The 12066-nt window shown below is 38.6% G+C and overlaps 2 protein-coding genes across 2 annotated transcripts in view; one reads left to right on the forward strand and one right to left on the reverse strand.

Moving 5' to 3' along the window:
* The first annotated feature begins 222 nt into the window (after positions 1-222).
* LOC119428055 (cytochrome c oxidase assembly factor 6 homolog) lies at positions 223-1252 on the forward strand. The gene is made up of 3 exons (XM_037695699.1): positions 223-385; positions 651-806; positions 961-1252. Exons 2-3 carry the CDS (start codon positions 663-665, stop codon positions 1057-1059), a joined length of 243 nt encoding a protein of 80 aa, XP_037551627.1. The 5' UTR covers positions 223-385; positions 651-662; the 3' UTR covers positions 1060-1252.
* A 3930-nt stretch (positions 1253-5182) lies between these two features.
* The window catches only part of slc13a4 (solute carrier family 13 member 4), a 42864-nt gene continuing 35980 nt past the window's right edge, over positions 5183-12066 (reverse strand). Inside the window, exons 11-16 of the mRNA XM_037695920.1 lie at positions 11478-11579; positions 11188-11294; positions 10786-10907; positions 8297-8458; positions 6468-6605; positions 5183-5470 (exon numbers count right to left, since the gene is read on the reverse strand). Coding sequence (XP_037551848.1) covers positions 5333-5470; positions 6468-6605; positions 8297-8458; positions 10786-10907; positions 11188-11294; positions 11478-11579 — 769 coding nt within the window. The 3' untranslated portion in view covers positions 5183-5332. The remainder of the gene's footprint in view (positions 5471-6467; positions 6606-8296; positions 8459-10785; positions 10908-11187; positions 11295-11477; positions 11580-12066) is intronic.

The raw sequence follows: 12066 nt of genomic DNA on the forward strand, positions 1-12066 counted from the left end.
ACAGAAACTATCGTGGTTCTCATTGAGAATTACATTTTCTCTCATTTGTAAATTAATTTGATCTTTAACATGACTTTAAACAAGGTTTATGTTTGCATTTCATTCTTTACATTACCATTTTCCAAGCTTTCCAAGGCCGGACGGATATATTTCTTTTCAAACTGCGCCATCTTTTGGTACAAGTACGTCATTACATTGACGTCATCATTGCGCGACAAGGAAGTGTCGCTATTTGCCGTGTTGCCCTTCACGTTCTTTAGTAAAGTTTCGTGTTTGCTTCTTTACAGCGATATTATTGAAGATTTTTTTGTTGTTCTTCGAGAGGACACGGAAGGCTCAGACGAGGAAGGACAGAGCGATTTGCTTATTTTAAACCTTTTATTGAGTGAGTGACAACATAAAAACACGTCAAATAGTTTAGTTCAGTGGTTTAAGATGTTTGTAAGACACATGATTAAGTGTAATCTTACAGAGAGTAGATAAAACCTTATTCAGTTTCACTGTGTTTAGTCATTTTAAAATTAAATGACCGTGTTGAAATAGTTCAGCTACTGATTCTGGCATTTGTCAATCGTTTAACCATCTTTGAACAGCAGCTACTGCTATTTCTGATTGACCCAAGCATCTTTTCTAATAAAATGTCTCCTCAGAGTGAAGCAGTGATGACAGCTCCAACCTCTGCTGAAAGGAAGGTGTGCTGGGAAGCCAGAGACCAGCTTTGGCAGTGTTTAGATGACAGCAACGACAAGATTGAATCCTGTCAGAAGTTCCAGAGGGATTTTGAGGCTAAATGTCCAGCTCAGTGGGTAAAGGATGCTTTTGAAAAAAAAAAAAAAAAGTCTTTGTTTCAGGCAAAATGTGTTTGAACATGAGACAAATTTGTTAACGCGTAATCTCTAAATCACATTGTTGTTCCTGATTTATTTGTTGTTGTTGTTGTTGTTGTTGTGTCCTGGGCAGGTGAAACATTTCACCAAACGGAGAAGCTTTCTCAAATATAAAGAGAAGATGGAGAGAGAAGGGTTCACACCTGCCAAAGGCTCCAAAGAAACCTCTTGAAGGAAAGCTCCAGACGGACTTAACCGCGTCTGCATCGGTGGAAAAGGTGCAGAGGAGCGTTCTGTGGCCCCCTAATCATTTGTGGACGTTATTTATTTGTTGGGACTAATGCTGCAGTGGTGAATCTGAATAGCTGTACTTTTGAAATGGACCCTTTTTGAAACTATAAACATTAAAAAATGGTTTCAGCTGATGATTTCTGAACAGACTCATTTTGTTGGACACGTTTGACTCATTTACTTTCAGCCACTGTTATTCGTCCTAACACACGCCAGTTGTATTTTCTTGGACTGATAGTTTCCTTTTCACAGTCGCAGTTTCTGAGGGTTTCATTGAAAGTGTTTTTGTCTGCAGTAAGAGATCATGACGCCGTCTTATCTTTCAAAGTCTAAGGTCTTGAGTTTGAATAAATCAAAACAGCCAAATGAGGTTGATGATTTTATTGTTATACATGTATTGTTTTTTTTTTTCTCCTGCCTTGTTTCATGGCTCAATATGGCAGCCTTTTCCTGGTAAAATGCATAATTGAAATGCTACGACTCGTCTGAAACATCCAAAGACAACTTTATATTACAAGTCCGTGTGTATTTACAGAGGAGTGGTCACTGCTGCAACACCAGCAAGATGTATGAAAAACTGCAGGCATCTGATCCAGGTTATACTATCATATATATGGTGTGTATATATGGTAGTATATACACACCATATATATGGTGTGTGTGTATATACACCATATATATGGTGTGTGTGTATATACTACCATATATATGGTGTGTGTGTATATACACCCATATATATGGTGTGTGTGTATATACTACCATATATATGGTGTGTGTGTATATACTACCATATATATGGTAGTATACACACACCATATATATGGTGTGTATATACTACCATATATATGGTGTGTATATACTACCATATATATGGTAGTATACACACACCATATATATGGTGTGTATATACTACTATATATATGGTAGTATACACACACCATATATATGGTGTGTATATACGCACCATATATATGGTAGTATATACACACCATATATAGGTTATACCAAGGCCTATACTTTGAATACAGTGATATAAAAAGTGACAAATTCCATGTAGACTTTCTGTAAAAAATACAAACATTTGAGCTCAGTACATTTAAGGCTTTGTACAAACTCTTGTTTTTAATCATTGTACAAGTAACAGTGATTTACTGATTGATTAAAACTATTGCACAATGCCGTCCCATACTCACTTCCAGTCTCCAAAGTGGTTTTTGGACATTCAGAGCTTAAATTAACACTGAAGCCACTCGTATTTTCTTATCTTTGTGTTTTTGTACCACAGTTGCTCCAAGTAAAAAAATTTGAAAACGACAACGAGTTCACTCAAGTCGTTATTTGAAAACGTTTTTTTAAAGAAATATTTACTGTGGCATTTAGTTTTTCTCTCGATCTAAACCAAGTAAATCACTTGTAAGAATTGTTTCCAGTTATAGCCAAGTGAACTGCAGATTTTGCGTACAAGCTTCCCAAACTAAATGCAAAAAGTTCAATATATTTGAGCAAAAATGTCACTGGCTATGACTAAACCAGCAGTTTGCCAATGTCTCTGCCTCTGAGGGATTTGAATAGTGAATGTTTAGTTTTCAAGATGAATAATCCAACAAAGTTCAGTCATATCATCTGGACGGTTTCTTTATGTTGAAACGTTTCGCTTTTCATCCAAAAGACTGAACGGTGGGGGAGAGGGCGGACTCCAGAAACCATCAAACTTGTTGATCCGCTACGTGAGGGTGCCATTTAGAAGAATGAGTTTGTTGTGGCTCCTCGGACTGATGACGTCTTTTGGATGAAAGACGAAACGTTACAACAAAACGAAACCGTCCAGAGGACCTGACTTAACTTTGTTGGATTTCAAGATGAGTGTTTTTCTGGACTGGAACTGAACAGGGAAAGCAAGTAAACCTTAATGTTTGTGGTGCAACATACAAGTGGGCAGGAGTTCTACTGAGTAGAAGAAGAGAGGTAGGTTGTTTAAGATGGCGCAGAGTAACAGATCCTGGTGAGTGGAGGGAGCAATATTATCCCCCACCAGGTGTAATGGCGGAACAAAGAGGTGGCCAAGGCCACACCAGTCATTTAAGGTAACTACTTTTAAGCAATATAAAATCTAGAAAGTAAACCAAAAAAGTCCATGCTCAATAATCCAGGTATACAATCCCAACAATTTTCAGTCAGGTCATCTGGACAGTTTTTTTTTTTTTTTTCACCTTCCATCCTTGACTGATGAAGCCTTCCGGATGGAAGGTGAAACATTTCAGCAAAGAAACTGTCCAGATGACCTGACTGAAAAATGTTGGGTCTAGAAAGTATAGTTTCCTTAAATGACAGGGGTGGCTAGTTTTATATACTGCATCTATATGTCGGCGGCCATCTTGAATTTTGACTTGGCAATCCAGTTTTGGATAGGGACCTTTCTTACTTCCAGATGCTGCCACACACCAACATGGAAGACAGTAAGTTTCTTATTTTTCAAGTCATACAAGCACTGACAGACAGACGAAGGGTATTTCCAATTCCCCCTCTTCCCTCCACAAGGGGACAAAACACGCATGTAAATTCTTCCTACACACTTATGAAGTGCCGTTTGTAAAGTTACACAGTCAAAAATTAACATCAATATTTTGGTTTATTTAGCCTTTCGTAAGAAAAAACTTTTTTTTTTCACAATCATATTTTCACCATGTTATTCATACATTTATAAATGTCATAGTTCACTAACTAAATATTAAATTTACACGCTAAATATTTAGTTTACAAACTAAACGATTATGTCCAAGCTAAATAATTAATTTACAAACTAAATATTTATCTTGAAAGTTTAATATTTAGTTAGTGAACTAAATATTTAGTTGTAAATTAAATATTTAATTTCCAGCTAAATATTTATTTTCAAAACAAAACATTTAATTCCTAAACTAAAAATTTAATTTACAAGCAAAATATTTAGTTTACAAACTAAATGCTTATGTCCAAGCTAAATGTTTAATTTACAAACTAAATATTTATCTTCAAAGTTTAATATTTAGTTAGTGAAGTAAATATTTAGTTGTAAATTAAATATTTAATTTCCAAGCTAAATATTTATTTTCAAAACTAAACATTTAATTCCTAAACTAAATATTAAATTTGCTAACTAAATGTTTAGCTCGGAACTAAATATTTAACTTGCAAGTTTGTTTGTAAACTAAATATTTAGCTTGTAATTTAAATATTTAGTTTGGAACTATGACATTTATGAATAACGGTGAAAATATGACTTTGGAAATTTTTTTTTTTTTTTTTTATGAAAGGCTAAATAAACCAAAATATTGCTGTTAATTGTGACTGTGTAACTTTACAAACGGCACCACATATACATGGAGGCAATTCAAGACGTTATCTGCTTTTACACAGGAACCCACTTCAAAAAGGTCACTTTAAAGAGCAGGTAGTAAAGTGAGGGTCTCCACTATTATGACATTTCAAGAAGGCAACAAGATCTGAGTCATTAAATCAACTTTAGAAACTTTGGTAACAATCATAGAAGATTGGTAAACTACATTTCCAATTCTAGTCGCAGCTGAGAACAACCAGAGAATTAGAGCTTAAGACACAGAAACAAAGAACATAAAGGCTGGGTGATGTGTACAGTGGGTACACTACATCAGCACCTACTGTATGGTAAACAGCTCATTTTAATGTTTTTTTCTTAAAGTGGCAAAGATTGTTTTCTTTTTTTATTGGATGGCAACATGCAGTCAAATTTACCTGCCAGCCGTACAAAAAGAAAGACGCCTGTCTACAAGGGCTGCACAGCTTAGTTCCAATTTATTTACTCATGTGTAGACATGACTTGGTTTAAGAAATTAGTTCTAATAAACTTATTGTTTCTAGTATTGATCGATTTGCCACAAATGACAGAAGTTTTTAAAAGTTGTCTGAATACAGATTATTTGTCTAAATGTATCAGAGGAGGAGACATACGTAGAATTTCTGGTTGTATATTCTTTTTGTTAAATATCTCCAAAAGGACCATTATGTAAGCAACAGAGACCAATGTTTCCAGTGTTTCCTCTTCCACGTGTTCAAGGTTCGTTCCATCAGTCTAATCGGGACGAAGGTGCACTCGACACTCCACGTCCATACATGATTTTCTTATTGTCTTTGTCATAAAAACCCTTTTTTTTTCAAACAGTAATTCATCCTGTTCTCTTCGTCAAACCCAACGGTGGTTATACGTTTCCGGTAATGTTTCTGGCCAATGCCCAGGCTGGAAACTCGGGCAGGTTGAAGAGGGGAACGCCCCACGTAGTGATGGCCAACATCACCACGGCCACGCCAATCAGGTTCACGCCAAAGCCTGCTTTCACCTGGAGATTACAGAGAAAAAGAAATGTTTTTTTTAAATAGATACTTCTTTTGGCTTTTCCCTCTTCAGGGGTCTTCACAGCGAGTTGTCCTCCTCCATCTCTGTCCTCTGCATCCTCTGTCCTCACTCCAACTACCTTCATGTCCTCTCTAACTGCATCCATACTGTATATAGCCTCTTTGTCTTTTTCCTGGCAGCTGCATTTCTAGCATCTTTCTACCACTGTCCCTCCTCTGGACATGTCCAAACCATCTCAGTCTGGTCTCTCTAACTTTATCTCCCAGTTGTTCAACCTGTGCTGTACCTCTGATGATCTCATTCCTAAGCTTATCCATGTCACTCCCAAGGAGAACCTCAACATCTTCATTTCTGTCACTTCCAGTTCTGTCTCCTGTCTTTTTGTCCATGTCTCTGTCTCCACACCATACAACATAGCTGGTCTCACCACTGTCTTGTAAACTTTTACTTTGGCCTTCGCTGACACCCTTTTGTCACAAATCACTCCTGAACCTTTTCTCCATCCACTCCATCCTGCCTGGACTCTCTCGCCTCTTTACCACACTCCCCATTTTCCTGGACAGTGGACACCAAGTCCTTGAAGTCCTGCACCTTAGTGACCTCTGCTCCTTGTAGCATCACTGTTCCACCTCCTCCCTCTCATTCACACACATGTACTCTGTCTTAATACGGCTGACTTTCATTCCTCTTCTTTCAAGTGCATACCTCCACCTCTCCAAGTTCTCTTCCACCTGTTCCCTGCTCTCATCGCAGATCACAATGTCATCTGCAAACAATTTAATTAAAATAACAAATACATCGACTTGAAAAGATATTGTTTTTTTGTAAGAGTTTTATTTGAATCCCCAAAAGTGAAGGAACAAAACAAATGGAATTTCATACAGAACAAATTTGATGTGTTGTCCTCTTTAGTCTTTTGATGCCGCAGGTGCAAAAAGATCATCAGTGTGTGCATGTGCACGTGCGTGTGTGTGTTGTACCATGTCTCTGATCTGCACGTGGCCGTAACTGAAGACGATGGCGTTGGGGGGGTTCCCTACTGGAAGCATGACCCCAAACGACACGCACATGGTGGATGGGATCAGAGTGTGGAGGGGGTTGATGTGCAGCGTCTCCGACTGGGAGAGAAACCGAGTGAAGAGAAAGAAATCAAGGACAAGAGGGTAACAGGTTGAAGAAATGGTGTGAACGAGAGCCAGGATGGAGAATAAAAAGGAAACCACCCAGAAAAGGGGGTTTTAAAAAAGGAAGAAGAGGGAAGATGGAGAAATGAAAGGAAGAACAAGAAAAAGTTCAGTTAAAACATAACCGTATAGAGAATAGTTGTTTTTTATGATAAACCAGAAATGATTCTTTAGAACTAACGATTCACACAAAGGAGCTGAGTCCAAGTAATGCTGGTGTTTTTATACATCTATGGTAAAACTAATGTACAGTTATGTACAACAGTATTTTGGTAAGGACACTGGCTGATTACATCCTTATCAGAACTCTTACAGTGACCTCGAGAGCATCTATGAATCACGCTCACCGCTCTCGTCGTCCCCCTCTGCAGAATGGCTACATCACTATGTGCTTGTTTGTGCGAGGTGGTTTTTAAAAGAGTTTTTTCTTCTCAGGCAGGAAAAAAAAAGCCTCCAATTCCTACATGTGTCCAGTTTCACTACTTTTTGTCCGTCTAAACAGATCTCACTTGTAAATGAGTCTTCTAGGCTCAATGTGACTTATCTGTCTAAATAAAGGTTGAATGAATGAACGAATGGGTGTGATGCCTGAACTATTCCAAACATTGTCATTCACTGACTCTGTAATTCATTTACACGTATCGTCGTGGGATGTGATTGGTGCATTTGTGAATGACCGGAGGCAACTTATAGAGTACGCTGACTCTGGAATCATCAACTTGTTCTGTTTCGACTAAAGCAAGCCACAGACATTTTATTAAAACCTCCAGAGGTGTAAGGTTTGGGAAAGAATCTCATAAAATGTCTCTATGTTAAAGCGTCTTTCAAATGCTCTAAAGCAAGAAAGTGATCTAAAGTAAAAAAAAAGAAAAGCTTTTTGGGTAACAGTTGCAATGCCTCTATCTCATTTAACACAGCTAACTATTTGAGGTTCTTTTGTTCTGCTGGGTTCCTTAGCAAAATAATAATTCTTATTAGTCAGCTAAAATGTGGCCTTATCAGAACCAGGATGCTGACAGACACTGTACCATCTTATCAGAACGTTGGAACTTTCTGGAGTGTCTATGCATAACTCACCACCTTTATCAACCTCTATGCATAAATGTATTATGATATTATATGTTGCTGTTTTATGTTGCAAGGTCCTTTTTTTGTTGCAATTTTACACTGTTTCCCAGCCAGGACATGGTGCGAGATGATTTTTTTTAAACTTCCTCCACCCTCGTGTTCCCTTTGTCTCATCTGCCTGTATGTCGTATGTAACAGGTCTCGCTTGTAAATGAGTCTTTGAGGCTCAATGGGAACTAACCTGTATAAATAAAGGTCTAATAATAATAAAAAAAATAATAGATATGATGGATGCCAGCATGTATTCAAATCATTACATATAAAGCAGATAGGAGCACCAGGAGCACTACCAGACGCCATTACAAAATCCTTTCACCTTTCAAAGCCAAAAGCTGAAAATCAGCCCATTCTTCAGCTTATTTGTGTTACAACCGTTTGCTCATAATCCTGTCCACATCCTCTTCCCTGTTGCAGTGCACCTCCCATCAGATATTTGTTACAACTCGTAGCACGGTCCAGGCTTTGACATGACTGAAGGTGCAGTAAGTGTGTCATACCAGAGCTGATAAGATGGGCAGGAACACAGTGAGGGTCGCAGGGTTGGAGGCGAACTCCGTCACCGCTGACACCAGCAGGCACGCCAGCAGGGTGACACCCCAGGGAGGAAGACCACTCATGGGCTCCAGCTGTCTGCCGATCCACACGGACAAGCCGGACACCTACAAAACACACGACGCATGTGAACATCCTCAAAGAAAAAAAAGTATTTTACAGTCGCCTGCACTGATTTGATCATGTTATTGCATACTGCTATAAAAAGTGATTGGTCATATGTGTTTGTTTGTTAGCAAACTGTATCCTGAACTCCTGGACAGAGTTTATTTAAATAGATTCAACCCAATTCAAGACGACCACAACAGCTAAATCAACATTAGCAAACAAAATTGGATATAGCTTGGTGAATTTTACAGAGACTGAACAAAGAATTTGTGTGGTACTGTCTGAGAGTCATCCCCAACACATCACTAACAGGCCATGCAAGATCTTTGTTCATACTCATTCAACCTTTATTAATCCAGGTTAGTCTCACTGAGCCACGAGGACTCATTTACAAGAGACCTGTTTTAGACAGACAACATATAAAGTACAGACAACCATATACAACAATAAAAAGCAATTAAAATAAAAAGTATTGTTATAAAAGCAACCAAATCAAGGTGCCATATAAACAAGGTAAAATACTAAAAACAAGAACATATTTGCTTTGGTTTTTCTAACGATCATATGAAATGTTTAAAATCCCCTTAAACAAATCAAAGTGGACAGCCTCAGATACTTTTACAAGTTGTTCCAGGAAACAGGAGCAGAGGAAGAAAAGGCCTTTTTGCCAAGTTCAGTCCGCACAGAGGGGACGCTGCAGGTAATGATGGTCTGAGAGCGCATGTTGTAACTGCACTGTCGACATGGCATGTGGGAGGAGATATAAGAAGGTAGCAGACCAAGGAGGGAGTTATAGATGAAAATGTACCAGAGAGAGAGCCTACGTGTAGATATCGTATTTTCCGCCGTACACGTCGCATCAGTCCAAATATGTCTAAAAAAAGTGGGAGCATCCATAAATATGTCGCTTCGCTGTATACATCGCATCTATTATGCGTCACCGCTGACAACCCGGAAATGTGGACAGAACCCGGAAGTGTCGACCGGTGTTGTGCCAAAAATCGATGAGCTGCCAAATGGCAGTCGTGGGAGCATGCACGGGAGGACTTTAACAAAATTAACACTTAAAAACAATTACTTGTTTGCTCAAAATTATAGCAAAGGTGTGTCTCAGTTGAACTTTTACTTAATAAATGCACTTTAATGGTCAAATTAGCTGCATTTCGCCGGGGCAGTGCAGCTGGTTTGACTTGCTCCAAGCAGCGAGCAGAACGAAGGTGGGGTACTGTGGCAAACCAATGCTGTCATTAACAGCTGGTGAAGATTCTCAGTCATCCAGGACATGGTAAATTCAAAAAAGTTCAAGACAAAACAATAAAGTATAAAGTATAATAAATAAAGTCCAGTTGTTTTTGTCTTGAACTTTTTTGAAATTGTCATTATAGCCACTTTTATCTATTACATGATACAAGGGCATGCCTTACAGCTACTACTACTATGCTGCTCTCTAGTGGCTGAAAATGGTAGTGGGTTTTTTTCAGTTAGAATGAATGAAAACGATCATATTTCAGCCAAAAATTGGTTTATAAATATGGGAAAAAAATCCATAAATACATCGCTGCAGCCTATAAGTCATAGGGCATGTAAATTATGCACGAAACTGTGACTTATAGGCCGAAAAATACGGTAATGATTACCAAATGACTAAAGAGTACAGGGTGCAGTGGTGAGTATGGTAGTTATATCTCTTAGTGCATCATGGTAGACAGCATCCAACATCTGCAAGGAGCTGGCAGGGGCGTTTATGTAAATAATGTCACCATAACCAGTGTCCGGTAGGAAAGTTTCAGCTACAAGGCATTTTCTAACATTCAGAGTTAAGCAAGATCTATTTTTGAAAAAGAAACCCAGTTTCAATTTCAGCTTCTTCAACAGGTTTTTCAATATGTGGTTTAAAAGAGAGATGTGCATCAATTAAAATTCCCAGGTATTTGTAAGAGTCCACAAACTTAATGGGAACACCATGCATGGAACAACATCCCTTTTGTTTTATCAGCATTTAGCACCAGTTTGAGATGGAAAAAGTCGGGACTGAATGATGGTAAATGCAGACTGTAGAAGATGGAAAACCTTGGTAACTGAGTTAGTTCGACAATGAACAATTATATCGTCAGCAAAAGAGGTGTCAGGAATGTTTTGACCTGCATAACGTATATAAATTGTAAAGAGGGGGTCCTAAAATTGAGCCTTGTGGCACGCCATCAGTGACCGTTAAATAGCTAGATGAAGTACCAATGTACCATATAAATCCTATTAAGAGAGAGGCTGTATGAAGTTGCTAGTACAGTAAAGCAGTGGCACATACACTGACATGCATGCATATTACCTTGCAGCCAGCTGCGAGTGCATAGCCCCCTCCAACCAGGATGACAATCTCCCACGGCATAAGTCTCTGGAAGTCCTTCCAAGTGATCATGGGGGCAAGTGGATCTGAGTCTGATTCGTCTTCTGAGAGTTTAAAACCAAAGAAAAAATATAACAGCTTATTTTGTGTCATCCTGTTTGACAACAGAACAAATGTTTTTGTCTATGTTGTTGCCTATTTTAAATGTATTTAGTGTCTTTAAGTATAGCTTTCATGATGTGATGGCTTGATATTTACTGTAAACATAAACTGCAGCAGGTTTGTACTTGTTGTCCGGTATGTTGAACTTGAATGTCCTGGTGTCCTCATGAGACCCCTCAAAGTTTTGTACTGTTCAGGCCAAAGTGAAAAAGTGAAACTGACCTGAGTTTTTACAGCTGGATGAGGAGGAGAAGGGTCGCCTGGCAGGAATGAGGAAGAGCAGGAAGCCAAGAAGGACAGACACCGTCGCATCGGTCCTGTAGCCCTTCCTGGGAGGGCAAACATGCACAGATTTAACAACAAGACACAGAACCCTGTTAAACTGCCTGGAATTATGGCAATTTATAACAAATAATCTCTAGTCTCTCATGTTTGGCTCATTTCACCTCAGACAGTAAAGCTACTAATTACTAACATGTCTGGATGCTTGTTGCATCATCATTAATGCTTACATTTCAAACAGAGATGTCCAGCCAGGCACGAAACCGGGCTCTCTGGTGAACCACAGCAGAGTCATCAGGACGAAGAAAACACCCGTCACCACCTCAGGGTAACTGAGACACACACAAACGACACATTGTTGCACACGAGCAATAATTACATGAGTGACAAACGCACCACAGGCTGGTTGTGGGATCTTTAAGCATATTTTGGGTTGCAAACGTACTCAATCCTTTGATATGCTTTGTTTTTTGTTGCCGTACATCTTGGAAATTCAATAGATTTTCATTTTAATTACAGGTAGAAAATGTACTTTACATCATTGGCGAGAAGTTGTCGGTTCGTTTTGTAATCATCCTATGGGCTATGAAGATACGTTGGTGCTGTGGCCATATCTACCACAATGAAGCACAGTGGTGGCAGCATTATGCTGGGGGAAGTTTTTTATTTTACAGGGATCAGAAAACAGGTCAGAATTGATGTGAAGATTGTTTTAAATGTCCTGAAAATTAAGACAAGCAGAGAGGTGGAATAAAAAGCACACTACACCTGATACTTATGTTGTTTTTTTATATACAGTATATATATATAAATATATAT

The sequence above is a fragment of the Nematolebias whitei genome, chromosome 22 (assembly GCF_014905685.2).
Source record: "Nematolebias whitei isolate Nwh7 chromosome 22, NemWhi1, whole genome shotgun sequence".
Taxonomy (NCBI): Eukaryota; Metazoa; Chordata; class Actinopteri; order Cyprinodontiformes; family Rivulidae; genus Nematolebias; species Nematolebias whitei.